We start from the raw sequence: 26,738 nt of genomic DNA on the forward strand, positions 1-26,738 counted from the left end.
TATTTTTATAATAATGGCACAGACGGTACATATACAGTAAAGCTCACGGTGCTCGCTGACTTAGGCAATGCCTACTCCATATTATAAACTTGGTAAGGAGTGACCAGTCCCTGTAATGTAAATTCCCTGACCACGGTAACTTTAATCATTAAATATTACAATTACAGTGAACCTAATTCACAAAAGGATTTTTCAGAGACAATAAATATTCCCCCTTCAAATAAAATACTAAAAAAATTCTTATTTTATAATGGGTAAACACCGCACGAGAATTCAGCTGTAGTTCCCAACCTGTGACTGTGGAAGGAGGAGACTGCTTCAGGAGCAGAGAAGTCAGAGCAAATCATGCAGATTTTCTGGAGCAGTACAACTCCTAACTTACTGTAGTCGGAACTTGACGTATGCATTCATTGCTGTATTGAATTCGTTAGTTTCTGAACGACTGCAGCATCAACACTGATCTCGCTGCTGGGACAAGGTCATAGCGGGGAATGAACCGTATACAAAAGCGTCTTGTGTCATGCGTGATTTCGGCACCCCGTTTTGCCACTGACTGACAATACATATCCGAAATTTTCTCTGTAATTATCCTTTCTTATAACACTTGTTGTTTTATCGATGCAGGAACGCACAAGATGAGCATTCCAGTAACGTAGTAAATAGTTGTACAAAAAGTTATTTCATAGCTAGGGAAGGAGTTAAATTTAGGTAAATGCTATATATGATATAAATCCTTGGGCTAACGAATGAAACTGCACTTTCTCGGGACTTTGTCTTGATTAGACATAGTACGTGTACATTTTAATACCCAGATCTAACGTAAGATGCTGGCATTTCCGTTTGTCTATAGGATGGTGCCATATCAGAAAATAACTTCCATGCAAGCGAACCTCTTTCACGGGCTTCAGTAATTCGGTTTTGTAATGTCAATTAAAGCATGGACTGTAAAATCATTGGTGACATTTACAAGCATGGACTGTAAAATCATTGGTGACAGTTACAATCATAGACCTGTAATTAATTATAACTCCCGTTTACATGTACGGTTTTAATTCACTAGTAAAATTATAAAAAACCTTATATAAATTAAAAGAAAAACAAACTCATTCACTAGTTAGCAGATCCTTTTAGTAAATATAATTATATACAAGGACTTTTATAATAGCCTATCAAAATCCTTTGGTTGTTATATTCAAAAAAGAAGTATTAAAAATGATATAATTGGATTAATGTGGATAATTTCATGCAAAAATTTGGTGAAAATGAGGAAATACTATGACATACCCCTTTTTTCTAGACCCCCACCCCTTCTAGAACCCATTTTCAAAATCTCGGTTAAGTTTACGTACGACACTACACAGGCCAGGTGACAAATAGAATCGCCCTGAGGTAATTTAAAAAAAAATAATTGTTTTATGACTCAGACAGAACAGGTGACTCAACAGGTGACAGGATTTACCTGTCCAATATTGCAGTAGAAGATGTTCGTTCCCTTACAGTTATGATCATCCGTGTGTATATAGTGTACATAAGTGCGTTCCTGTTATATACAAGAAGCTTTTACAGATGAGATGATGACAAAGGTATACTAGTATATTCCAACATTACAGTAAAAATCCTTAATTGTATAATTTCAAAATCGCCTACACACATGTACGGAAACTGAAGCTTTAAAGTTTGTCATATCTCTGGTTATAGCTACAATTTATATGATATGCATTAAACTGTAATGTACATACGTGTAATTAGATTCACCCATTCTACTTTTCGAAATACTATACGGTGGAATCTATATGTACAATCTATACCTGGTGTACACTGAACATACTATTTTGTACAGTTCATATTGGTTAACAAGTGTCTACACGTTGAAGTTCAATGAAAGTGTACATTGCGCGTTTTTCGATTCATTTTTTGCGCCAATTGGATAAAAAACTAGTTTAATTGTCCCGACATATTTCTCCGTGGTTGAATTGCGCTTAAAAAGACTGGCACTAATTGTGTCACTCTACCTATAAAAGGTAGTGATATCAAATATTTCATAAAAAATATGAAAATAAAATAGAAGTTAAGAATATGTATATCCAAAAAATGCCAAAAAGATGTAATCTACACTTAAATAGATATACATTGTATTGGATCTAGTATTGAAAAATCTTTTAAATGGACATTAACTCCGCCCGGATAACTTGCCGGTCCCAGGTCTGGATGTCCCTATCATATGTAAAATCAATTTCAATTCTTCCCATGCGCGGTTGAGCCATGGTGCTTCACACGTCATACAATAAGGACACAACCCATGTAATTTTTAATGATAATAGAGGTTTACATATAAATATCATTTCAAATTTATTTTTTAAGTAAAAGAGTAAAAAATTTACACACAAAATATGAATTATTTTATCTAAATGAAACATTTTACAGAACCAAAATTGGATATAAAATAACAAAGTTATAAAGTTTTGAAAATTGGGATTCTAATCATGAATTTGCTAATTGTTTATTTCGTTGTTTATTTGCCAACCGATTTGACACTTAATGACATAAAAATTAGTGAATATGACCTCACTAATGAGATTGGCGAACTCTCCTATAGCGGTCCAATTTCTATTTAAAGACTCCATGAGCGAAGCAATGAAATACCAAAAAAAATGTCATCCTTATAGATCTGACAAGAATATCATAACATTGTATCCCTTACGAATAAGCCTATTCAACGGTTAAGTTTACTTATTAGGCGAGTATCGAGCTTTCCGTGCTATGTGTAGAATATTACCGTAAAACAAGGGTGAGAGACAAACATGAATATTTGTCCATAACAAATGAATGGTTATTAACAAAGTTATCGAAGTGATAAACTCTATATAAGAGTCAAAATGAAAAGTCTGCATAAAATTTAACTGGTATTATCAAAGTACAACCGGAAAGTTTGCAACCATTGCAATGGTCATCGTCACTCGGTACAGGCATTTCCTTTGGACATTGAGGATTAAACCAAGTTTTATGGCGGCTGTCCTTGGTCCCCTTATAAATTGATTTTTTAATGTGATATTTGTGCATAAGAAATAATCAAACAAATAGTTGCTTCACATATTTTCGATAAAAGTGAATAGAATGTATCATTTTCATAATTTTCGTGGGTAAATTTAGGGTCCTATGTCAGCTCCTATTTTGTAAATATCTTGATCTGCCACACGAAACATGTACGAAGCCATATTACGGGATGTATTTATTACCTAGATTACAAGTGCCCCCAGCTGAACTGACCACTTCCTGTATATTGTACTTAATTAACAATAAAACAGAACATCGAGCTGTTAATACCTGTAGTCATTTTCTCATAATAAACGAAAATTTGAGTTTTACGTATACATTTTCAGATTTTGATTTTTTAAATTCATTGTAAAGATCAATTCAAATCAATATCTGTATAGGTTAAGTAAGGCAATCATGCTCACCAGTACAATGTTACAACAAACAACAGTACATATCCCAGTATTCTAACAACTGAACAGAAGATAATATACGTTACAAATTGAAATACACAATCATAATTAAAGTAATTAAGTTAAGATTGTAAATACATGGAAAAGGAACTTATATAAATTACGCATCACCTTGAAATTTCCAGTGATTTTGAAATATATATGCATGTACTATACTTTGAAAGAGGAAGGCTTCTAAAATTATAAGGCTAGACATACTGGCGTCACAATTCGGTACAAAATGAAATTCATCCTCGACACTTTTCATTTTGCACAAAGCACATTATCTATTTGACATCTCTATACCATAGTAACCCCCAGTTTCAACAAATAAGGAATGTGATGATTATCTTAGTTTACATCTAGTATGGCATTTTTTTGTAAAAAGTCCGTTTTGTTAAATATTTTTGCAGACTTGGTACAATTTCAACAACAAATTTGTACAAATAACACTTAGGAGAGCCCTGAAAGGTTCCGTTTAGATCAAATGTTAAGTACCAGTCAACATAAAATTCAGACACTGCTAATGGAAAAGTGATTCATGTTGGATAAAAAGTAATTCACGGTGAAGAAAAACCTACCAAACAAACGATGCTTCTGTGCAAATTTCATTTACAATCTTCATTTTTGTACATACTTTTTCTCTATTTAGCGCAACAAACAAATAAAAAACTAAGACTGGTTATGTGATCAGTAACTGTTTCTTAACAAGAAATAAAGGCTAAAAACCACTAATTCCACTTCCCATAGGCTTCTATGCTAATTTCACAATATTCAATGGCTTCTCTGGACTTTACCTTAACTTTAACCTGCAGATGACTATATATCAGCATGATTCTACATATGTCAGCTCACAATCCTCAGAATGGCATGTGGGGTTAGCAGACTTGCAGTGCAGTACTGGTCACCGGAAGTGAAGGGTCTACAAATAGCATGGGAAATCCCAGTGTTTTCACAAGATAGGGGTATATTTAAAAATCATTATGGAGATTAGGCTTCACATCACAAGAAGCAAAATGCACCTATAAAATGTACAGAAATGTTTTTTCCTTTCAGAAACTGTTTAAATTTTTTAAATCAGATGAGAACTTTTTTCACAGCACTATGAGGAACAGGGGTAATTTCTGCGTAGGACTATTTTTGCGTACGTTCCAAATGCTCATTGGTTGAATTGGTGGTCTGTAACCTAAAGAGTCACTTTTTGTCTTAGAAAAAATAAATAACTATACAGGTATCTTCCTACACACATACTGAATGCATTTGCAAAGTTTCAGTGAAATGTGACAAGCACTTTTTTAAATATTTGATTTTTAAATATAGGGTAACCAAGTTGTGCGAGCAAAAAAGTGAAAATATTCTACCATACTGAAATGCATTAAATATTTGCAAAGAACTTTTTCTGACTTTTCAAATAAAAAATATCAATCACAACTTGTTTTTTAACAATATTAATGAAGAAATAGTTTTAAAAGTAATCATTTTCTGAGAAATTGGTCTATTTTTAAAAATTTATTTCTGACATGCCTCCCCCTTTTTCTTGATCACATGTCAAAAATCCTAAATCTTTAAATTTTCACAAAAGGTGGTATATTTGGCTTTAAATTTGTAAATACAGTGTTTTCACATTAAAACATGACCAGTAAAGGGCACCTAAAGCAAAAAAAGTGCTCAATAATGGATTTTCCATGTTGCCATAGGGGAATGCTTATATGGCCTTAACCGCAGTAATGAAAGTGAGGTTTTCCTCAATTCTAACCTAATTTTTGCTCAAATCTACACAAAACTTGATTTCAAGTGCTTATTACTACCATATTTAGGTAAATATAGCCCTCAAAGTTTAATATTTGATATTTTTACTAAATTTTCTACACTTTTTACAAGATAGGACATAAAAATCAGCCAAAAAGACCAATTTTCCATAATTTGGACCTATTACTTAAAAAAATGCATATTTTGAAGGATTTTTGTAGTGTATTCCTCTCATGGCAAAGTTAACAAGATCTTCAAGTAGTTTAAAGCTATTTCAAGAAACTTTTCATTTTGCCATGGCTTCAGCTTAAGGCTAAAAACCACTAATTCCACTTCCCATAGGCTTCTATGCTAATTTCACAATATTCAATGGCTTCTCTGGACTTTACCTTAACTTTAACCTGCAGATGACTATATATCAGCATGATTCTACATATGTCAGCTCACAATCCTCAGAATGGCATGTGGGGTTAGCAGACTTGCAGTGCAGTACTGGTCACCGGAAGTGAAGGGTCTACAAATAGCATGGAAAATCCCAGTGTTTTCACAAGATAGGGGTATATTTAAAAATCATTATGGAGATTAGGCTTCACATCACAAGAAGCAAAATGCACCTATAAAATGTACAGAAATGTTTTTCCTTTCAGAAACTGTTTAAATTTTTTAAATAAGATGAGAACTTTTTTCACAGCACTATGAGGAACAGGGGTAATTTCTGCGTAGGACTATTTTTGCGTACGTTCCAAATGCTCATTGGTTGAATTGGTGGTCTGTAACCTAAAATTAAATTGGGTTGGTTTTTGACGTGCTGTCTGATTTTTAGAAAGCCTGATAAAAATGTACTTACGATTAAAATACTAGGAGTGTGGAATGTGGTGCACGATAGAACGTTTCCATGTGTTGTTACCTTTTGGTCCGTGGTCAAACCATAACTTGTCACATTACACCATAATTCGTTTCTTTCCCCTGTATTTCCAAACTCATTGAGAATAAGCACGCGAGAATAAGAACGTTCACTGCTTTCAAAATATTGGATGCAATTAATATTTTAAACTCGTTCTTTCCAAAATAGAAACAGGTCAGTATCATTCATTCCCGAGTATTGGATATTGTCGTTTACTAAACGGAAATAAACGCGAGTTGAAGGATCACTCAGTCATAACTATTTTACTGCTACAAGTGGGGCTGCATGTACTGGACAACAACAGCAGGTCTCACTTCCAGATAATGTTTACTAAAACCATGTAAACATGATGGCTTTTCAAAGGGTAGGGTCTGGATTAGACCCCTCTTTTTGTTGGAATTTTTTTTCATTATTTTGCCATTTTTTTTAGCAAATGTGGCAGAGTCAAACTTTATAGTTGGCATATAGTAAGCAATGATTTTCACTAGATAGAGGTAGGTACTGTCTCACATAAGATACAGTACAATTTTTTGTGTGTGTGTGTGTGTGTGTGTGTGTGTGTGTGTTAAAATGTAAATATGGATAGTTATGGGTACAAATGTAACTTGTTTATGTTTTTAATCTCCTGTATTAACAATTCAGAAGGGCTTTAAATTTGAAATTAACAATATAGATATGATCATTTGAAACCATAATAGATTCAGTGCTTCTATACCCAAATGTAGTACATAGTTTTGATTTTAGCCTTTTAAATATAAAAATACTAGTTTAGTTTTTCAACCTGTCCATCACACACTGAAGATTGGATGCAAGTTTTCATTAGTGGGAATTGGGGTGTAAGATTTCTTGTGTTTACGATTTGGAAATTGTATATATATGGCATATAAGTTGTACTGATTTCATTTTTTCTTCTCATGGACTTTCATCAGTGGACTTAGTACTGTCATATTTTAAAAAAATGGAATATTTTGTTGGCACCACTTTTTGCTCTTATTTCTGAACATTGATAAAGAAAATTGGTGACAGAATTTTATAAGTCAGTGCAGCCCCTGTTTCAGTTACATGTTTATAACTCCATTTCACTGTCTATATACAGAATCTGAAAGTTATCTAATTTTGAAATAATGCATAATAAGTATAATTTTGTTTTGAAGGTGCTCTATGTTGCTCAAGAGAGATTAGAGGATGCATGAAAGGATTCTTAGTAATGACTCGTAAAAGGTGAGTGACGTATAAAGAACTTGCAAAATTAAATATTAAACCAACTATGTCTGAGGAAAGATAAACAAGCTCTAACTAGATGTTAAGTTCTGGTAAAAATCACTATTACTTGCTATCAGGAGATTTCTTTTTTTTATATACAGATGCTTTTGTTATATGATTAAGCAAAAAACAAATATCTTTATCGTGTGAATATTCAATTGCAAATAGAGTTTGTCAAGTCCTATTCTAAAATTATAGTTGAACTGGACCATTATTTTTTAAGCTCTTCTCTTTGCACCACTAACATACCTTGTGTTTCAAAGGTAATCAAGGGAACCATTGTAATAGCGGCAATCAAAGGAATGTACAGGGACAAAGACCGAACGTGGAAAATAGACATACACACCAAAGAACATAAAGTAACTAAAATCATACACACAAAGTAACAAAAGCAAACGAGCAACTCAGACTACACTAAACTTGTTACATTTTTTGAAAGTTCAACGACAGCTTTCTCCACAATCTCTTAATGAATTTTGATTAAACTTACCCCCAGCATGTTGGACTTAACATTGAATGTTACTTATGTGCATTACAAGATAACTGCTTTAAGGATGCTTGCAATGAAAATTAATTCAACTAAATTGAAAGGTACCATATGTATTATCATGCAGAATTGTTTTTTACCATTTCAGGGACCAGCCACCTGCTTGCCTCTATGGTGAATGACTAATTCAGTATATGCAAACTTGATAGCTTATCATATCAGGTATACACTGTTCTCTAGAATTTAGACTTCCATTAGAATTTTTATAATTTATTTAAATACTAAGATAAAAGTGCTGCTCATACAGCATTCTAAGTTTATATTCTTAAACAGCATATTTATAGTCAGAGTGTCTTTGAATATTTTTTTTCTATTTCGTTGTTTTACATTTGTGGTTGATAAGTGAATTTTCAAAGTGATTTCATTTCAAAGCTATAAAAAATTAAAAACTTCAAAAACATCCCAAAACAATACAAAAAACCTCTCTCTTTCAGTCATTCAGCTTTTTTATTCATACTGCACAGAGGAAAAATGCACTAAATGAATATGTAAGGCATACACTCTCCATGACTATCATTGTATTTTTATCACAAGATATCCCATGGGAGAAATTAAAATCCCATGGGAGAAATTAAAATCCCATGGGAGAAAAAAAGTCCCATGGGAGAAAAAAATCCTATGGGAGAAAAAAATCCCATGGACACAAACAAATCCCATTGGATTCTATGAAATTCCCATGGGATATTGAAAAATCCCATGAATTTCAAATTGTAGCTACAAATTTATTTTAGTAAATATTGTAAAACAAAATGCATTTTATTAAATCCCATGCAAATCTGCATCCAATGGCTACTCACATGACATGGTAGGTTGAAGACAAAGCGGCGCAAGATTTGCAATTCAGTGTTTTGCAAATTTAAATTGTCTTGTGTTAACTGGTCTAAACATCAAACAGGAAAAGTTCGGTGATAATAAAATTACTAACATATTCCCTGGACGCAATTGTTTCTTCCTTTACAGATAAGGGAAAAATGTCCATCGATATCTGAAATTAACGTCCTGCAATCCGTCTCTCACAAAAAAAAAGAAATATTCAATATATTCTTGTTAGAATGAGTAATCAAGGGAACCAAGGTTAGAGCGGTAATCAAACGAATGTATTCCAGGGACAAAGACCACACATGGAAAACCGCCATACACAACAAAGAACATAAAGTAACTAAAATCATACATACAAAGTAACAAAAGTAAATGAGCAACTCAGACTCCATTAAAAACTAGGAGCATGGACCAGGTGCACCGGTAGGGCAAGCGTCCTCCGCCGAGTTGCTCATAAAAGTCAAGTCCGGGGTAGACAAACGAGGAAAGGAAAACTATGACCCGTTGAATACATCAGTTTTCATGGTGCTGATGGATACGCCATAACGATCCACGAGTTCATGATGACGACCATAAACTTCTGTAGTGATGAATTCAATCTTGTAGCAACATAACCCTGTTAAAAAAGCCTATTTGTTAGAGGGCGATACAAAAAGTCTGCGTAGTTTCGGCAAGCTCTGGTATTACGTATGAGTTGTGATATGAACACTCCATACGCAGGAGATGAAGGGATGTTGCCACAGATGAAAGGAAAGTTGACAATTCAGAATGAAAAGTCATCACGTTTGTCGTTAAGTTTGGTCAATAGTTTTCCTTTACCATCGATTTCTAAGTGTAGGTCATGATATGAGGCTGACTTCACAGTGTCTGTAGTATCCTTTATCTCAAGTTCTTTTGGGTAGATGGGATGTATCAAATCCCCGAAATTAGGATTTTTTAAAGATAATACGTCATCTATATAGAGGAAACTGAGATTAAAGGATATAGCCAAACGATATTCTTGTTTTTCTGATCTGATCAACTATAAAGTCAGCCTCATAAGAGTGAAGGTATAGGTCAGCAAGTAAAGGAGCACAATTTGTTCCCATTGAAATGCCGACCTTTTGTTGAAAAACACTTTCACCACACTGGACAAATATGTTGTCGATTAAAAATTCCAGCATTTTGTTAACATCTTCCTCTGTATATTTGGAAGATGATTTGGAATTATTCCTTACAAAGTATGAGGAATCTCTACCAAGAACTATATATTTGTATCCAGGTGTATGCTAAATAGTAATCGATAACAAGTTAAGAACACAGTAACGAATTAAAGCGTTATGTTCGAAATTTAGATCAACCTAGAATTCTAGACCGATCTTCAGCATTACGAAATTAAGAGATTACATTCCTGAATCAGTGAATACTAGCAGTCAATTACGACTATTAAAGAATGAACAATTCCAGAAGAATACGTTTTATCTTGGAATGTGAAGAAAATGAACGTGTAACATGCGAATACCATGGAAAAGATAAAATTTAATAGCATCAAGATAATACAAACCTTTACGGAAAATGCTGTTTACTGCGTTAAATGCTCTCTGTGCCAAAAAAAATATTATTCGTCATTTTGTTAAAGAATGACTCGACGTTATTAGGAACGCTAAACAAGGACGCTTATAAAGGTAAACGTTACTGTCTGAAGAGTCACAAAGGTCATAACAGTGTAATTATTGCTTTACATTACATGTTTTGCTTTTTTCTTTCTGTATTCAGATTATACAGTTCCATGATTTAATTATTTTCGACTGTATTTAGATGTATCAGATTTTATATATTTTCTTAATTCTATGTACTTTAGTTTGGCTTATTTGATTTGATTTGATTTCATGTTATCATTATTTGTTTGATAATCTTAACATTTAATTCAACTTAACTGTACACTTCAAGTATTGATTTACTCCAGTTTATAAGACACAAATATCAAGCAACTAACTGTTCGGACAAATAGGGATTGTCGTGTGACTAATGTGATTTACGATCAATATTACATATTTCTAGTAATAAGGTATAAACAGTATTAACCAATCAAATATCACAAGTTAAGATATCTATATAAATGTAAGAGACATATATTCTAAAGGAATTATTTTCATTTCATTGAAAGTTTCCTAGAATTTGATTATTAACACAATATCAAATATCAATACATCATGCGTTTCCAAATACAACTTGAAATCAGTTTAATCGAAACGATTTATACTTATTGTAGCAATTCCTGAGTATTGATAACCATGTACCTCGAATATAAGATATTTTATTAACATTTTATTTAATTTAGTATATAGAATAAAACTCAAAATCAAAAAAAGAAAGCATTTTGTTTTAAATCCAAAGCCACGGCATTGATACAATAGCAGAGTCGTTATCACATTGAAGTGTGCTATATGGAACATATCCACTTCCGAAAGATAATAAAATATATCTTATGTATCAAGATAAGTACATGTAGACGTTAATAACTATTATAATTGTAGCGTACTCTCAGGATAGCAGTGTGATTTATAAGTGTTATAGAGAACGGTGATCGCTCATGTCAAAGGAGCTACTTTACTGCCGCTAATAGGTGTCAAGTTCGCTGTGGGGTCAATCTAGTTAGACATCGAATCAAATTGGTAAAATCTTGTCTTACCTTGAAGATTTACACTTCAGAATGGTCGATCTGAATGTGAGGTCAACCGAACTTCTGAAGTGATGATATTAACAAAGGGCTGATTGAGAAGTTTAGTTGACAATATCCGCGGTATACAAACTGGTCTTGACACTTTAAGAAACCAGAGTTATCAATAGAGTTTTTAACTTTTTTTTAAAGTGACACGTAATTTTGAATTGTTAAATTCATGGCATTTTGTTGTTCCATTGTGTTACCAATGACTGAATTTTATCTCAAAATATATCTTAAATGGTAAAGTATGAAAATATTGTACATGTCACAAATCACAATTTTCAAAATGAAATATCGTAATTGGTTGATCAAAAGAACATAAAATTACCAAAATAACACGTACAAAGCAACTCAAACAAATGAGCAACTCAACTCGGACTCCACTAAAAACTGGGAACATGGACTAGATGCACCGGTAGTGTATTATTGTATTTATTAAACTGGTAAATTAATCATAATAACTTCAGTATGCCTATATGTAAAATATTATACAATAACTATTTAAAATAGATGTGGGTTCATACTTTTACTATCAAATTGTCTTTTGAACAGTTTATGTTACGTGTATGTAGATTTTCTGAAAAAGCGAGGTTAACGTTAAACATGAAATGTATATGTTGTAGGCTTTGTTGTGAAATGCAGATGTTGTAGGCTTTGTTGTTACTTTTCCTATACCATATTATATGTTTGAAATTTAAACTATGGTAAAAGTGGGTCACCCAACAGATTATTATACCAGTGAGATCGTGATAATAGTATGTAAAACCACTTTTTTTTTAAATGTGTTTAAGTTCAGTTTTTGTGTGACTGGTCACAATGCAAAACATGGTAAATTCATGTCCAGTGCAGTAGTTTTTTTTATTATTTGGTACTAACATTTGTTATCTCTATATACAATATAGTTGCCAGTGTCCAAAGATATTTTGTTTTTAGCGTAGATAATATCCCTTCTCTTACCTGGGCATCCTAGACTAAAAGGCCTACATAATGCGAAATCAGGTTTTGATAGAAAGAATACGGGAACTAAGTGTGGTTTTGATAGATTTCCAATACGAATGAAGTAGCTTTGGCAGGTTTTGAAAAGCTTGAGGGTTAGTCAGAAAACAATGAACTATTTTGGTAATTTGCTTGTATTCAAGGAGATAATTACATGCAAGGCTGATGTTGTAAGCACGTAACCTATGTCTGCTTGTTTGAACACTTATGATAATAAATGATCACTGAGATATTAAGAGTATTTTCAGTGGGAGACAAGTATTTGCGACCATCAGTTGGTTTTCTGTGAATGCTCACATATACGAACAAAAAATTACTTAAAACTCTGCTGAACGTATTAACTATAAATTTTTGGTTAAAAACGAGATATCTCGATCCAGTTTTGAAGGCCCTAGGTCAATCTGTGGCGCAAATGATCTCGATTTCGGGTATTAGACAAAAAAAAAATACACAAACAAATATGTTTTAAATGTATGATGGAACATCATAACTATCATAAAGTTGCTGCTTTGGTATTTTGTCTGTAGTACATAGTTGATGTTTTGAATATATGTTTATCAAAGTACATAATTGAAATCCATTCAAAGCAACGCAACTTATCTTTGCCCTTGTACACTCCTTCAGACATTCACGTTTCCCATTTTAGCGTTAATGCATCATTTATCGTGCGTTTACACATCGTTTTACGTTTTCTATTTCAACGCACGACAAACGCACCATAGAAGCGTTCGTTTAAATGCACGATAGAAGAGTTCCTTTATTTTGTACTTTATTTTTTTTAATTAAACTGTTATTTTCTACATCTTTTGCAATTATTAATTGTATAATTTTATTAATTTTATTTTCTATCTTTTTTCTGTTTTCATTATATGTCAACATTATTATTTCTCGTCGTTCTTCTATCGTGCGTTTAAACGCACGATATGAGCATTCGTCTATCGTGCGTTTAAACGCACGCTTGCAGCGTTCGTTTATCGTGCGTTCAAACGCTCGCTGGGAGCGTTCGTTTATCGTGCGTTCAAACGCTCGCTGGGAGCGTTCGTTTATCGTGCGTTTTGGTGAGCGTTTAACGTGCGTTTGGGTGTCGTGGGTGCGGGGAACCTAAATCTCTAAAGGAGTGTATGATAAATAAGGAAGGCCTGTCAAGTGATAACGGTTATAATAAGAACCATTTCACCCACTCAGAGGTTAATTGAATAAATGCCGACTTAAACACACTAAACATGGTTGCAGATATTAGACCTTTAACCATATGTTTACGTTAAGTTAACATACGTTTAATGCATAGGATTTACCTGTGAGTAAGACAGGCCTATAACCGACCTTCAAGAAGTTAAGTTTTCAAAGTGTAATGTTGTTCCCTTTGATCAAATGATTCAATGATTAGCATACACAAATCTGAAACAATAATATAATTCAAGAAAAAAGTCTATATAAAAATATTACTTTGATTTCCTGTTCATCGTACTGTGAACATTTAAGTTCTTTTGTTGTGTACGATTTTTCTTGACAATTCTATTTTGTCCACGAGATTACCCTTGATTGCACCTCCGCAATTACATATTTAACTCTTCGAATTTCAGCAGTGAGATTTTGCTGTGGTTGACATGTGTTGCAAGAGGGCCTTAATTCATTATGTTGGAATGTGAATGTCGTATCTAAATGCTTACTGTTCCTTCTTGGATACATACCGAACCTGGTGAACTTACACGTTTGGAAAACCGAAACGAAATGAAGCAGGAAGTAGTTAGTCTTCATAGATAAGACAACAATACGTAGAAGGAAATACGTGTTTAATAATACAATTTGCCTGTAAAATGACACCTGCTTCAGGGTAAGAATCATTAAAAGGTAGCATGCATTTGTGGATGTTCTTAATTCTTTACTATTGAAATATTTATAAATAGTGTTGGTCTTGACATTGGTGCAAGATGTCTTATTTCTACTATTTTAAAGGGAACAATAGCACTTAAATTATATCTCTTATATCTCGGACGAATGCATTGTTACACATTACATGCAAGTATTCAATCGACGTTTTCCTTTTGTTACTTTAATACTTACACGATGACAATGCAGTAAAGTGTTTCATTCAGAGGGAAGCTTAAATATTTTATAATATCAGCTCAATTTACTTAGTATCAATATCATAACAAACAAGACTCACCGTGTTATGATGTTAAAAGCAAACAAATCGGGTTAATATTTTACATGTTTTATCAGTTTGTTTTAGTATAATTCCTTTCAAATATTTTGCGCTTTGATATTTTTGTATCTGAATGGTGTAAATACGAAAGAATAGTGTACGAAATGTCACAACGTCGATTTGCACCAATGAGATTTAATAAACAACGCGACGCAATCACACAAAATCCAATCGGAATGATGAGTATTTCATATATCTTGTTCGTTTCACATTATCAATGGTTTGCTATCGCAAACTATTAAGCCGTCCACGAAGGAATGAACATTATCAAATGAAGAGGTATATTTGCTAAAAAAATATAAAAAAAAATATGTTCTATACTGTTTGTACATTTTTACCTGCGTCAACGTGATCTTTACTGCAGTTACCATCATCCTAACATGACGGAAGAAAACGCAGGTATATTTCATGAGACTAATTTATCTATGATAAAAGTTCATTTTCTTATTTATAACGTGTCAATATATATGATATTAAGCTAGTTCATTGAATTGTCGTTTTCCATAAGATTGAAAGTTGACGAGAAGAAAGTAAATCGAAATGCAAAACAGTCAATGATGATCGTAAGGTAATCGACTGATGATAGTAACGTAATTGACAGATGATCGTAACGTAATTGACAGATGATCGTAACTTACAATATATTTGTGGAAAGAAGATCGGTCTATGCAGAAAATACCGGTCTATGAAGAAATAATCTCAATCACGTGGTGCACACCAAACAACCTGCGAAGCAGGTTATTGTTAAGTTAACACTACATGAATTGAAGTTATTTCAAACAGACCGAACCGATAATAGCATCTATTTCTTTGGATTTGATTTTAGTAAAAAAAAATCAACGAAAAAGACAAGAAGATACAATATTGTAATATGAGCTTTTGAATAACTGTTCATCTGTCACTGTTTGCCGTGGACTATTGTTATTTTTTTAAATCTAACATGGATCAACTGATAATGTAGGATACTGACTGTAAAGAATTGTCAATTTTTGAAATTTAGTGTAGAACATAGCTACTCTTGCAATATTAAACCAAGGGTTTTATTAAAAATTCCTTTTTATTTCTAATTAAAAATATAAGATATACTTGAAATAAATGTGAGTTTTATTTTCACCTTTAAGACCGCTACAAAGTCGTTATTTTGCAAAGTTGTATGCGGACTCCTGTTTAGAGTTATTGTCACGAGGAAATTGGCGATTTTATGGTATAAACTTATCTTATCAGATGGAACTACACTTTTTACTTTTATGATCCATATGACATAAATCTTTAAAAGCTCAGGTTGTGTAATTATTTCTTATTTATAAATTGAAATCGTAATAGACTAAAATAAACTTTAGATTATTGAAATGATCTTTATGATAAAGCCTTCATAAATCACATTGGATCCCCAAAACATCAATTTGTCAGTTCTTATATAATTCTAAGCATAAAGGAAATGGATTACTATTTTCGATTATTATACTATCCATGATAAAATCTATTCAATAGACAAAAACAATCGATTCATGCCGTCTCATACATATCTAATGCATATTATAATTCTTATTTCGCTAATCTCTAAGATATGCGGTAGATCGCTCGGTATCTATAGTTAATTTAATATCCCATTAATGAGTGTAAGATTCGTTGTACATGAATAAATGAATCATATTTTAATTATAGAACGGTTAAGAGAGGTAATATTTTTTTACAGAAAACAAAGCATGCTTCTTGAGTACGTGGTACCAGTGATGGTAACAACAATAATCTTTACAGTCGATTGTTGTAATTCTCATGTGACTAGTGCGAGATTCCGGCGAGATCTTGGCGTCGAACCTGTTGACTGTCAGGCAAAGATATCAGAACTTGGGATAAAAATGAATACAATTGGAATAAAACTTTTGTATCCGAGCATTGAAGTTAATGGTCGCTATTACGTTGCGTTAAAAGAATTATATGACAAAATGACAACCGACGACGAAATAAAGACAAAAATAAATAGGTATCTTTCAAATTTCAAGGTGTATGCTGTTTTGGAAAATGCCTCAAATTGGGATGACAGTATTGTACACCTTTATACTCGAGAATTTAAAGGGGAAAGTGTATATACACGGCTTAATGCTATTTTGAGACAACACAATTGCAGCAGTTTAAATAATGTCGATAACGTCACATACGCATTATCTCCTTATAGTGCGGCTCTGACAGCTATTTTACTGTACGGCAAGTACGAAGCTGTGAGTAGAACAACATATAGAGGAAGTGTAGTCCTGGATAGTCAATTAAAACTGTATTATGATGCTGTGGAGAATAAGAAACCAGTTTTATGGACATCGTTTGGATCATCAAGTATTTTCAAAAATGTTACGCAATATTTCCAGGGTAATGCGAGCTACACTTTCATTAACGATGGAGACTTCGACAAAAAGTGGAAACCGAAAATGATAGATGTTTGTTCTGCGATATCATGCGAACGTGAAGCACTTTTCCCTCCAGGGTCAATATTTGGTGTTGCAAGTGTCGATGAAGCAGGTTTTTGCCAAACAGGCAGGTGCATTCAAATAAAACTTGTTTTAAAAGCTGCTGAAGATAAAAACCCGAATGAAGGCACGGAAAATGGTGATTTGTTTTATCTTTTTTTTCTCCTTATCCCACTTATTGCTTTCGCTGGTTGTGGTACCTGGCTGTACCGTCGACAGGATGTGAACAATTTGGACAATGAACAATTCAATATTTAAAAAAAATATTAATCAAGTAGTATGGTATGATCAATTTTACGCATTTTTTTCATTATTTTGCATCATACACGTGGATAGTCTTTTATCATTACATTTTCCTTGTTCGTTTCCACTATATTTGCACATTTGTATTATGATTAAAATTCAACGCTCTGTAGTTGTTCTAAGCTTTGCGTTTACTTCACGCTTTATTTTTACAGTAACGTATTGTGTATTGGCCAACTAGTAGCTGTTTTTGTTAAACCACGTGTAACATTCTTCAATCTGTTCGACATTATGTTTCACTTTGAAATTGGTTCTTCTTGGTTCTGACCATTGCATATTTTTTTTTAATTTTTTATTGTGTAATTGACAAAAGAGAGTATGAAACAAGCTATATCATTAGAAAAGAGACATTAAATACCCGTTGTCTTAATAAGGATTAATAATATCATGAATATCAAAGCACAGGTGACATATATATTTCTTGAGAACATGGAGGCAACCTTTTTGAGTCAGCCCTGTGGTATGAGGATTCCCTGGTTATTCATTGGGGTTTATTACAAACACTTCTCTGTTAAGCTATGTTAATATTGAAATATAGTGTAAATGTTTGGCATGCCCTTTGCCTACAGCAACGAACTCAAAAAGGTTCCAAATACTCAATGTTTATATCTTAAATCTTCGGAGCAGCTACTGCTATATCCGTCTACGTTTAACAGGTCTTATCAATATTATGTACAAAGTCCGGAACTATAACAGTTCTCTACTGATGACCTTAATATTTCACACGTAACTGACGAAAGCGCATCTAACTTACATAACTGACAACTTTGCAGGAATTCCATACAGAATTGCCGTTCTTATCTTTGACAGGCTATTCTAAGGCTTCAATTTGTTCATCAGCTACATTTCCATTGCGGGTTCTTGGACAACAGGTGGAAAAGCGGATAAATATATGTTAGCACATGTTCATTTAAGTCTTTACCGGCCTTTCCATAAATATATTGTATGAAACAGGAGAACACGATGACATTCTGTGAAGACGAGTGTAAAATTGCAATGCCAATAAGCAACTCTTATCTATTTTTTGTTTGTAGGTCCAGATAAGTGTATTTTTTGCTAATTAATCAACACCGGAAAATACAAGCCGCATGGAAGAATAATTTAAGCGCGATGTACAACCTAAATTTAACGAATGATTTTGTTGGAAATGTCTGACGTCATGACCATTGCAGAATTAGCTGCCTCAGGGTTGTAATTTATATTTTGCCATATTTGTGTTGGATTTGACTTGATTATAGATACGATGTGTGTTCGGTAATTTTGTTGTTACCTTTTTTATGTTCCTTATATTTTCTGCTGCTGAAATTCCCAATAAAGGATGAGTTTTGCTCAATGCCAAACGGCTGATACAGTTCATGAGACGATCCGCGCAACATTTTGACGGATTGATGACCGCTGACTGATTGATCAATGATGTATCGATAAACGATGACCAGTGATCTTAACTATCATTGTGGACCATCCGAAGAATGCTGCTGTCACCAATACACACGTTGCAGTTGAGGTGTGTGCTCCCTGTCAATATACAAAAGTAATTGACAGTTGCATAATGTAACAGTTTTGTTTTCGACATATTTTATTCAATAAGATGAATTTGATTGGACAGCAGGCTTCAAGTCTGTATATATATTATAAGACGGCTTATCCTAACAATGCGCTTGGCCCATTATCCCAGGCATTTTTAATGGTCTGGGATGCTCATTTACCCTGTTTATACTTGTTATTGTTTGGTATTTCATATTCTATATTGTTTGGGTTAATATTTAGTGTCTAGTTCTTTTTTTTTTAACTTTTGGATACGTTTCCTTTATTTCCGCTGGAGTATTGGCTGCCTTGATAAGTCTTTCAATAAGTCACATCAGCAAAATACACATTTGTGAGAAGATTTTTTTACGTTTGTAGCGTATTTTATGTCCCATTATTAAAAACAATAACAATTAAAAACAGTTTTATTTGCTTTATATTTTTATTTTTGTATGTTATCTGATGTATCGGTTTAAACGTGTGCTTCCATGTATGATAATGTATACAATAAGGTATCAACCCGTTACGGTCATTAATTGTAATTGCAATATTACTATTGTTGAATTTAAATGTTGTTAACACATTTTATGTAGTAAAAATATCTCGAATCAATATGTTGCAAGTGCTTACTCGGTTGTAAAATACAAATATCGTTTCAAAGTACAATGTATTGGACGAATACTTAAAAGGCACATTATATTATTCAAACAATTAGTAATATTGATAACACACATTATATTTGTAAGATATTGTTGTATTATATGATACTCTTTATTATAGTGTAGGCGGTTTAAAGGAAGTGTCATTTAGTCCATTAAGTAGCATATCTAAAGTAGTAAATACTTGTAGAAACGTACGTCTTGTTCTAAACTTGCGTATAAGATACATAAGGGATCCCACTTAATGGCAAAGATGAATCGGAAACTTACACTTATCAAACGAAGTATTGCTCAGTGGGTTAAAGAGGAATGATTTTAATTGAAATCCGCTCAATATGGAAAAAAATAATAAAACTCTCGTGGATTGTTATTTTGATTTATCTCATCATGGGGTCTTAATGACATTTTATTTTTGCTTTTTGTTAGTTGCTTTCAATATACGTTTATGTTGGTGTACTTCATTTTATGACTTTATTGTGCCTACAGTTTTTACAATAAAAAAGGTTTTTAAATGAATTCATCAGTGTTTCATCCTCTTACCAAAAGTCAGATTTAAAGTAAAAAAGTTTGTACACGACAAATAATAATTGTACAGTCTGACACGTTGCTTATATAAAAAATGGTGTATTCCCATATTGCTGTAATCGTTATATTTTTTTACATGCAATAATAACATGTAATATAATGCCAATAACTGATCATAAATACAACTTGGTTGTAATATTATATTTCTGTCAGATTGACAGGATGTTGCCGCATTTGTTTTACAACTTGTAATTTTTATTTTCAAGTACACTTGTTATTGCAGTTGCTTACAAAACTTATTTATGCTTATTTGATTCAAATATTCTTGAAAATCTAAGGGTCATACATTTACACGTCTACTTATATACATGCACTTTTTTAGAACATGTAATATTTAACCGAGACTTGGAAATATCATGTATGAACAAAGATAAACAAACAATAATATTATAGTTACAATCCAAAGTTAAATAACTTTTATAAAATTGTTTCAATTATTTTGTACTAATATGTATTTACTATCATTTTTCGCAATCGAAAACAAATGATTTGTCTTTTATTTGCTTTGGAAATTTCAGAATTGACAATTATCAAAAAAAAAAATTATATCTTATTAAATTTTTAAAGGGTCCTATAGAGGTGATATAAATGGTTTGTATGTGTATTTAGTTTATTGAACAAAGGCAACTGAAAACTGAATCATTTGTACGTGTTGTCTACCGGCGAAAGGGAGACAACTGTAACAAAGCATGAGGTCTCACTAACCACTTCCGGGTCAAATGGCCACCCCCCCCCCTAATGTAGTACCAAAAACACACTGAACCTAGACATATGCATTGTAAGTGCATTATTTGTGTGTATTATGATTAAAAGTAGTCAAAATAAAGCTGAGAATGTGTACTTTAAAATCATATATGTAATTAACTACAAAAGTGTATGAATATTGTTTACATGTGTGAGTAATTTGCCTCCATGCTGTCAGTTAGCAGAACAGGTAAAAATGTGGATTTTCAGTATTATTTATTCAAGTAAATTTTGTGAAGAATTTCTAATATGATCGTACCATTAGCATAATGACTTTGGAAGCCTTATTTTCCAAGCTTCGCAAGGGTATGCAGCTTTAAGATGTCATTTGTCCTGGGAATTCACAGTGAAACTTTGAAAATTACTTTTTTAACATGTAAAGTAATGGAAACGTTAGAAGTGGTTAGTGAGACCATAAATTAAATTATGGCATATTTCAGAGAAATGCATAATTTGAGGAAAATTGCCTTTCCTGGTCATTATTTCCATTTTCCCATAAAATCAGTATAGTGATATTGGTAATCTGGCTATATTTTAAGATGTGCATTGTGCAAGGTAATTTAAAAAACACCATAGCAACAAGATTTTTATCAGTAACAGTGACTCATAACTTGACGTCATCCATGAAATACACAACGTCACTGCTTGGGATATTCAAAGTACTCAAATAGTCACACAGCACAGACTAAGAATCACACAGTAATGAAATAGTTATGATATAAATTGTTGAAATCTGTTCTTTTTTCATAATGATAAATGATATTTACTATTACAACTTCTTGAATTATCATAGGTATCAATTTGGTGTGACAAGTTAGTTAAAATTGTAATTTTTTAGTAATTTAGGGAAAATATCACTGAGGGGCATGATATAAAAATGACCATTTCTTTGTAGTCCTATGTCTGATTTTGATAGTTTTGGTCTTATTAGACTCACAATACCACAAGCTTTCATAAAATGTAAAAACAGAAAACATAAAAACTCATAAAATGTTTTTAAGGTCTCACTAACCACTTCCGGGTCAAATGGCCACCCCCCTATGTAGTACCAAAAACACACTGAACCTAGACATATGCATTGTAAGTGCATTATTTGTGTGTATTATGATTAAAAGTAGTCAAAATAAAGCTGAGAATGTGTACTTTAAAATCATATATGTAATTAACTACAAAAGTGTATGAATATTGTTTACATGTGTGAGTAATTTGCCTCCATGCTGTCAGTTAGCAGAACAGGTAAAAATGTGGATTTTCAGTATTATTTATTCAAGTAAATTTTGTGAAGAATTTCTAATATGATCGTACCATTAGCATAATGATTTTGGAAGCCTTATTTTCCAAGCTTCGCAAGGGTATGCAGCTTTAAGATGTCATTTGTCCTGGGAATTCACAGTGAGACTTTGAAAATTACTTTTTTAACATGTAAAGTAATGGAAACGTTAGAAGTGGTTAGTGAGACCATAAATTAAATTATGGCATATTTCAGAGAAATGCATAATTTGAGGAAAATTGCCTTTCCTGGTCATTATTTCCATTTTCCCATAAAATCAGTATAGTGATATTGGTAATCTGGCTATATTTTAAGATGTGCATTGTGCAAGGTAATTTAAAAAACACCATAGCAACAAGATTTTTATCAGTAACAGTGACTCATAACTTGACGTCATCCATGAAATACACAACGTCACTGCTTGGGATATTCAAAGTACTCAAATAGTCACACAGCACAGACTAAGAATCACACAGTAATGAAATAGGTATGATATAAATTGTTGAAATCTGTTCTTTTTTCATAATGATAAATGATATTTACTATTACAACTTCTTGAATTATCATAGGTATCAATTTGGTGTGACAAGTTAGTTAAAATTGTAATTTTTTAGTAATTTAGGGAAAATATCACTGAGGGGCATGATATAAAAATGACCATTTCTTTGTAGTCCTATGTCTGATTTTGATAGTTTTGGTCTTATTAGACTCACAATACCACAAGCTTTCATAAAATGTAAAAACAGAAAACATAAAAACTCATAAAATGTTTTTAAGGTCTCACTAACCACTTCCGGGTCAAATGGCCACCCCCCTATGTAGTACCAAAAACACACTGAACCTAGACATATGCATTGTAAGTGCATTATTTGTGTGTATTATGATTAAAAGTAGTCAAAATAAAGCTGAGAATGTGTACTTTAAAATCATATATGTAATTAACTACAAAAGTGTATGAATATTGTTTACATGTGTGAGTAATTTGCCTCCATGCTGTCAGTTAGCAGAACAGGTAAAAATGTGGATTTTCAGTATTATTTATTCAAGTAAATTTTGTGAAGAATTTCTAATATGATCGTACCATTAGCATAATGATTTTGGAAGCCTTATTTTCCAAGCTTCGCAAGGGTATGCAGCTTTAAGATGTCATTTGTCCTGGGAATTCACAGTGAGACTTTGAAAATTACTTTTTTAACATGTAAAGTAATGGAAACGTTAGAAGTGGTTAGTGAGACCATAAATTAAATTATGGCATATTTCAGAGAAATGCATAATTTGAGGAAAATTGCCTTTCCTGGTCATTATTTCCATTTTCCCATAAAATCAGTATAGTGATATTGGTAATCTGGCTATATTTTAAGATGTGCATTGTGCAAGGTAATTTAAAAAACACCATAGCAACAAGATTTTTATCAGTAACAGTGACTCATAACTTGACGTCATCCATGAAATACACAACGTCACTGCTTGGGATATTCAAAGTACTCAAATAGTCACACAGCACAGACTAAGAATCACACAGTAATGAAATAGGTATGATATAAATTGTTGAAATCTGTTCTTTTTTCATAATGATAAATGATATTTACTATTACAACTTCTTGAATTATCATAGGTATCAATTTGGTGTGACAAGTTAGTTAAAATTGTAATTTTTTAGTAATTTAGGGAAAATATCACTGAGGGGCATGATATAAAAATGACCATTTCTTTGTAGTCCTATGTCTGATTTTGATAGTTTTGGTCTTATTAGACTCACAATACCACAAGCTTTCATAAAATGTAAAAACAGAAAACATAAAAACTCATAAAATGTTTTTAAGGTCTCACTAACCACTTCCGGGTCAAATGGCCACCCCCCTATGTAGTACCAAAAACACACTGAACCTAGACATATGCATTGTAAGTGCATTATTTGTGTGTATTATGATTAAAAGTAGTCAAAATAAAGCTGAGAATGTGTACTTTAAAATCATATATGTAATTAACTACAAAAGTGTATGAATATTGTTTACATGTGTGAGTAATTTGCCTCCATGCTGTCAGTTAGCAGAACAGGTAAAAATGTGGATTTTCAGTATTATTTATTCAAGTAAATTTTGTGAAGAATTTCTAATATGATCGTACCATTAGCATAATGATTTTGGAAGCCTTATTTTCCAAGCTTCGCAAGGGTATGCAGCTTTAAGATGTCATTTGTCCTGGGAATTCACAGTGAGACTTTGAAAATTACTTTTTTAACATGTAAAGTAATGGAAACGTTAGAAGTGGTTAGTGAGACCTGAGTAAAATAGCGTTAGCATTGTCATTGTGTTTATTCAAAACTGAAAATACATGAACTTGATAGCACGAGTCGTTTATTAAGAAAAAACGTTTACAAGCATATCGAATAAACCAGGATTTGAGCGTTAAAAATCACAATCCAGGGACAATAACCAAACCAAAATATAGTGACACACAAGATACACAAATAACATTGAAAACTAAAATTTCATGCATTCATCGAGGCCAATGTCAATTAACAACTTGGACTCCACAGATGCACCGATATGGTCAGCTTCCAAGCTTTGTTTAGAAACACCATACGATTTGCAAGTACTATGCAATGTCAGGAAACAAATTAGAGTCTTAATTGATTATGTTTTAAATTAACTCAATTATGATTGCACGTTAGGATAATTGCTAAAACAAAGGGGGGAGGGGCAACAAGACAGCTCCTGATGAATTTAAAAGTTAACAAATGTAGAAACAATAAATTAAGGGTAACAACAAAGATATTGAACACCTATCGAGTCAAGCGCCAATAAAATCACATCAACGTAAATGATATTTTCTTTTTAAATATTCAAAACCAAAGCTAACAAATATGCATATATTACGAATAAAAAAATCAAAAATGATATAACCATCTTACTATTTTTGTTTGACTCAGACTTGTCTTCATATAAGACGATTTCATGTTTTCCGTGACAGGATACGAATATGTGCTTTTCAGTTTCAGTTCTACAAAAATACTGCAATGAAATACAAACTTTAGAAGCTGCCGAATATATCGGCGTCCCATTTTCATTACAGATTAAAACGGATGGTCCAAATTTCACATGGTTTTGAGCACATTCTAAAAATAACTCAAAAATCAAATTTAATATTCACTGTATAAACTGTCTATACATGTATTTCTACACATTGATAATTATTGAAAACATTTGAATATCTACTAAGTAGTAGTATCTCTTTACAAAACATTCAGTTCTCAACAAACAAATAAAATAAAAGTTTAAGGCTGGTGTTTAAACCATTTAATAAGTTTTATTCCCTGTAAAGGTAAACAACTATGTATAGAACATTCATTTGATATAGGACATGAATATCTGTTTAGTTCCATAAAGTGCTATGCTTTGGTTTCTCAAAACAAAGTTTCTAAAAAAAAAAAAACAGCTTGACTTAAGATCCAACAGACTATTTTTAGTCCGTTACACAAGAGTAAAGCTTTTGTTTTAAAATCTGTCAACAAACCGTGGTAATAGGAAAGGAGTTCAAGGTAGGAACAAATGAACGTTTGTGCTTTCTTGTGTCAACCGAAATCCTATTCAACTTTTAAATTTGTTCAGTCACGATGTTTTTTTGTTTACTCAGCTACAGCAGGTATTAAATAATATCAATGGATATTAGATGATGTGTGGTTTTTACAGGTTTCAGGATTATCAAGGGTTTGATTAAGACAGGTTTAACTGTACAATTTAAAGTTTTTTTTTATGATACATTTAGAAGTTCCAGAATTCTACGTTTACGGTGAATTTATGAGGTGAAAATGAAAGTAGAATGTATTCTGTTACACCTTACCTGCCAGGTGTGACAAGTATACACGAAGTTGGTAAATACCAAAGGCCAATACGATAACTGGGCTTATATTTAATTTATTCCTTGCTTTTTAGGCATGATTTGATGAAATATTATCTTTCTATTTGTACTTTGCTCTTTGGGGGATAGCATTGACGAAATGTATGTACATATTTTGGTTGCAAGTCAATACAGGGAGTAGCATATTTCATCTGGGGTGTTAATTTGAAAATCAAATAAAAGTTTATCGTATAACATGTAGTGCACAAGTTATATGAATTTTATAAGGACAAAACGAATAGATTAACTGTGTTGTATGTTGAATTAAGGCATTATAAATTTGATTATCTACAAAAAAAGATAAATATATTTTGTTTAAGCTGTCCTAGTCAAGGAATGACAAATATTATGACAAGTTTAGTTATAGGTAAAATTGCAAGAAAAACAATAAATCAATACAAATTCATGTTATTTTATACAAAACCTTCTTGATAACAGACATTGTTTTGTGTTTATAAAGCTATACTTTTGAGTTTTATTGTCATTTTTTTTTTGCTCTCCTCAGTTCAAATGGTATACAAAATGAACACGAATCGCCCTTGCACAATGAATATATATATATATATATATATATATATATATATATATATATATATATATATATATATATATATATAT

The 26,738-nt window shown here is 32.3% G+C and overlaps 2 protein-coding genes across 4 annotated transcripts in view; one reads left to right on the forward strand and one right to left on the reverse strand.

Annotated features, from left to right (window-relative positions):
- Positions 1-10,750, reverse strand: part of LOC148606121 (cysteine-rich motor neuron 1 protein-like) — a 31,474-nt gene extending 20,724 nt beyond the window's left edge. Inside the window, exons 1-2 of the mRNA XM_088543955.1 lie at positions 10,684-10,750; positions 10,311-10,347 (exon numbers count right to left, since the gene is read on the reverse strand). The gene's annotated coding sequence lies outside the window, so the exon portion shown is untranslated. The remainder of the gene's footprint in view (positions 1-10,310; positions 10,348-10,683) is intronic.
- Positions 1,559-17,546, forward strand: LOC148606122 (uncharacterized). Of its 3 annotated transcripts, none has more exons than XM_088543951.1 (5): positions 1,559-1,583; positions 7,293-7,359; positions 8,037-8,110; positions 14,051-14,301; positions 16,370-17,546. In XM_088543951.1, exons 4-5 carry the CDS (start codon positions 14,285-14,287, stop codon positions 17,391-17,393), a joined length of 1,041 nt encoding a protein of 346 aa, XP_088400077.1. In that variant the 5' UTR covers positions 1,559-1,583; positions 7,293-7,359; positions 8,037-8,110; positions 14,051-14,284; the 3' UTR covers positions 17,394-17,546. The 3 variants fall into 3 exon arrangements, with proteins under 3 accessions (XP_088400077.1, XP_088400076.1, XP_088400078.1); XM_088543950.1 differs by lacking the exon at positions 1,559-1,583 and adding an exon at positions 6,196-6,312; XM_088543952.1 differs by lacking the exons at positions 1,559-1,583; positions 7,293-7,359 and adding an exon at positions 6,227-6,312.
- The last annotated feature ends 9,192 nt before the right edge of the window (positions 17,547-26,738 follow it).

Source organism: Perna viridis, chromosome 9 (genome assembly GCF_037379345.1).
Source record: "Perna viridis isolate PV_CMFRI_1.1 ecotype Kerala chromosome 9, ASM3737934v1, whole genome shotgun sequence".
In the NCBI taxonomy this organism is placed as follows: domain Eukaryota; kingdom Metazoa; phylum Mollusca; class Bivalvia; order Mytilida; family Mytilidae; genus Perna; species Perna viridis.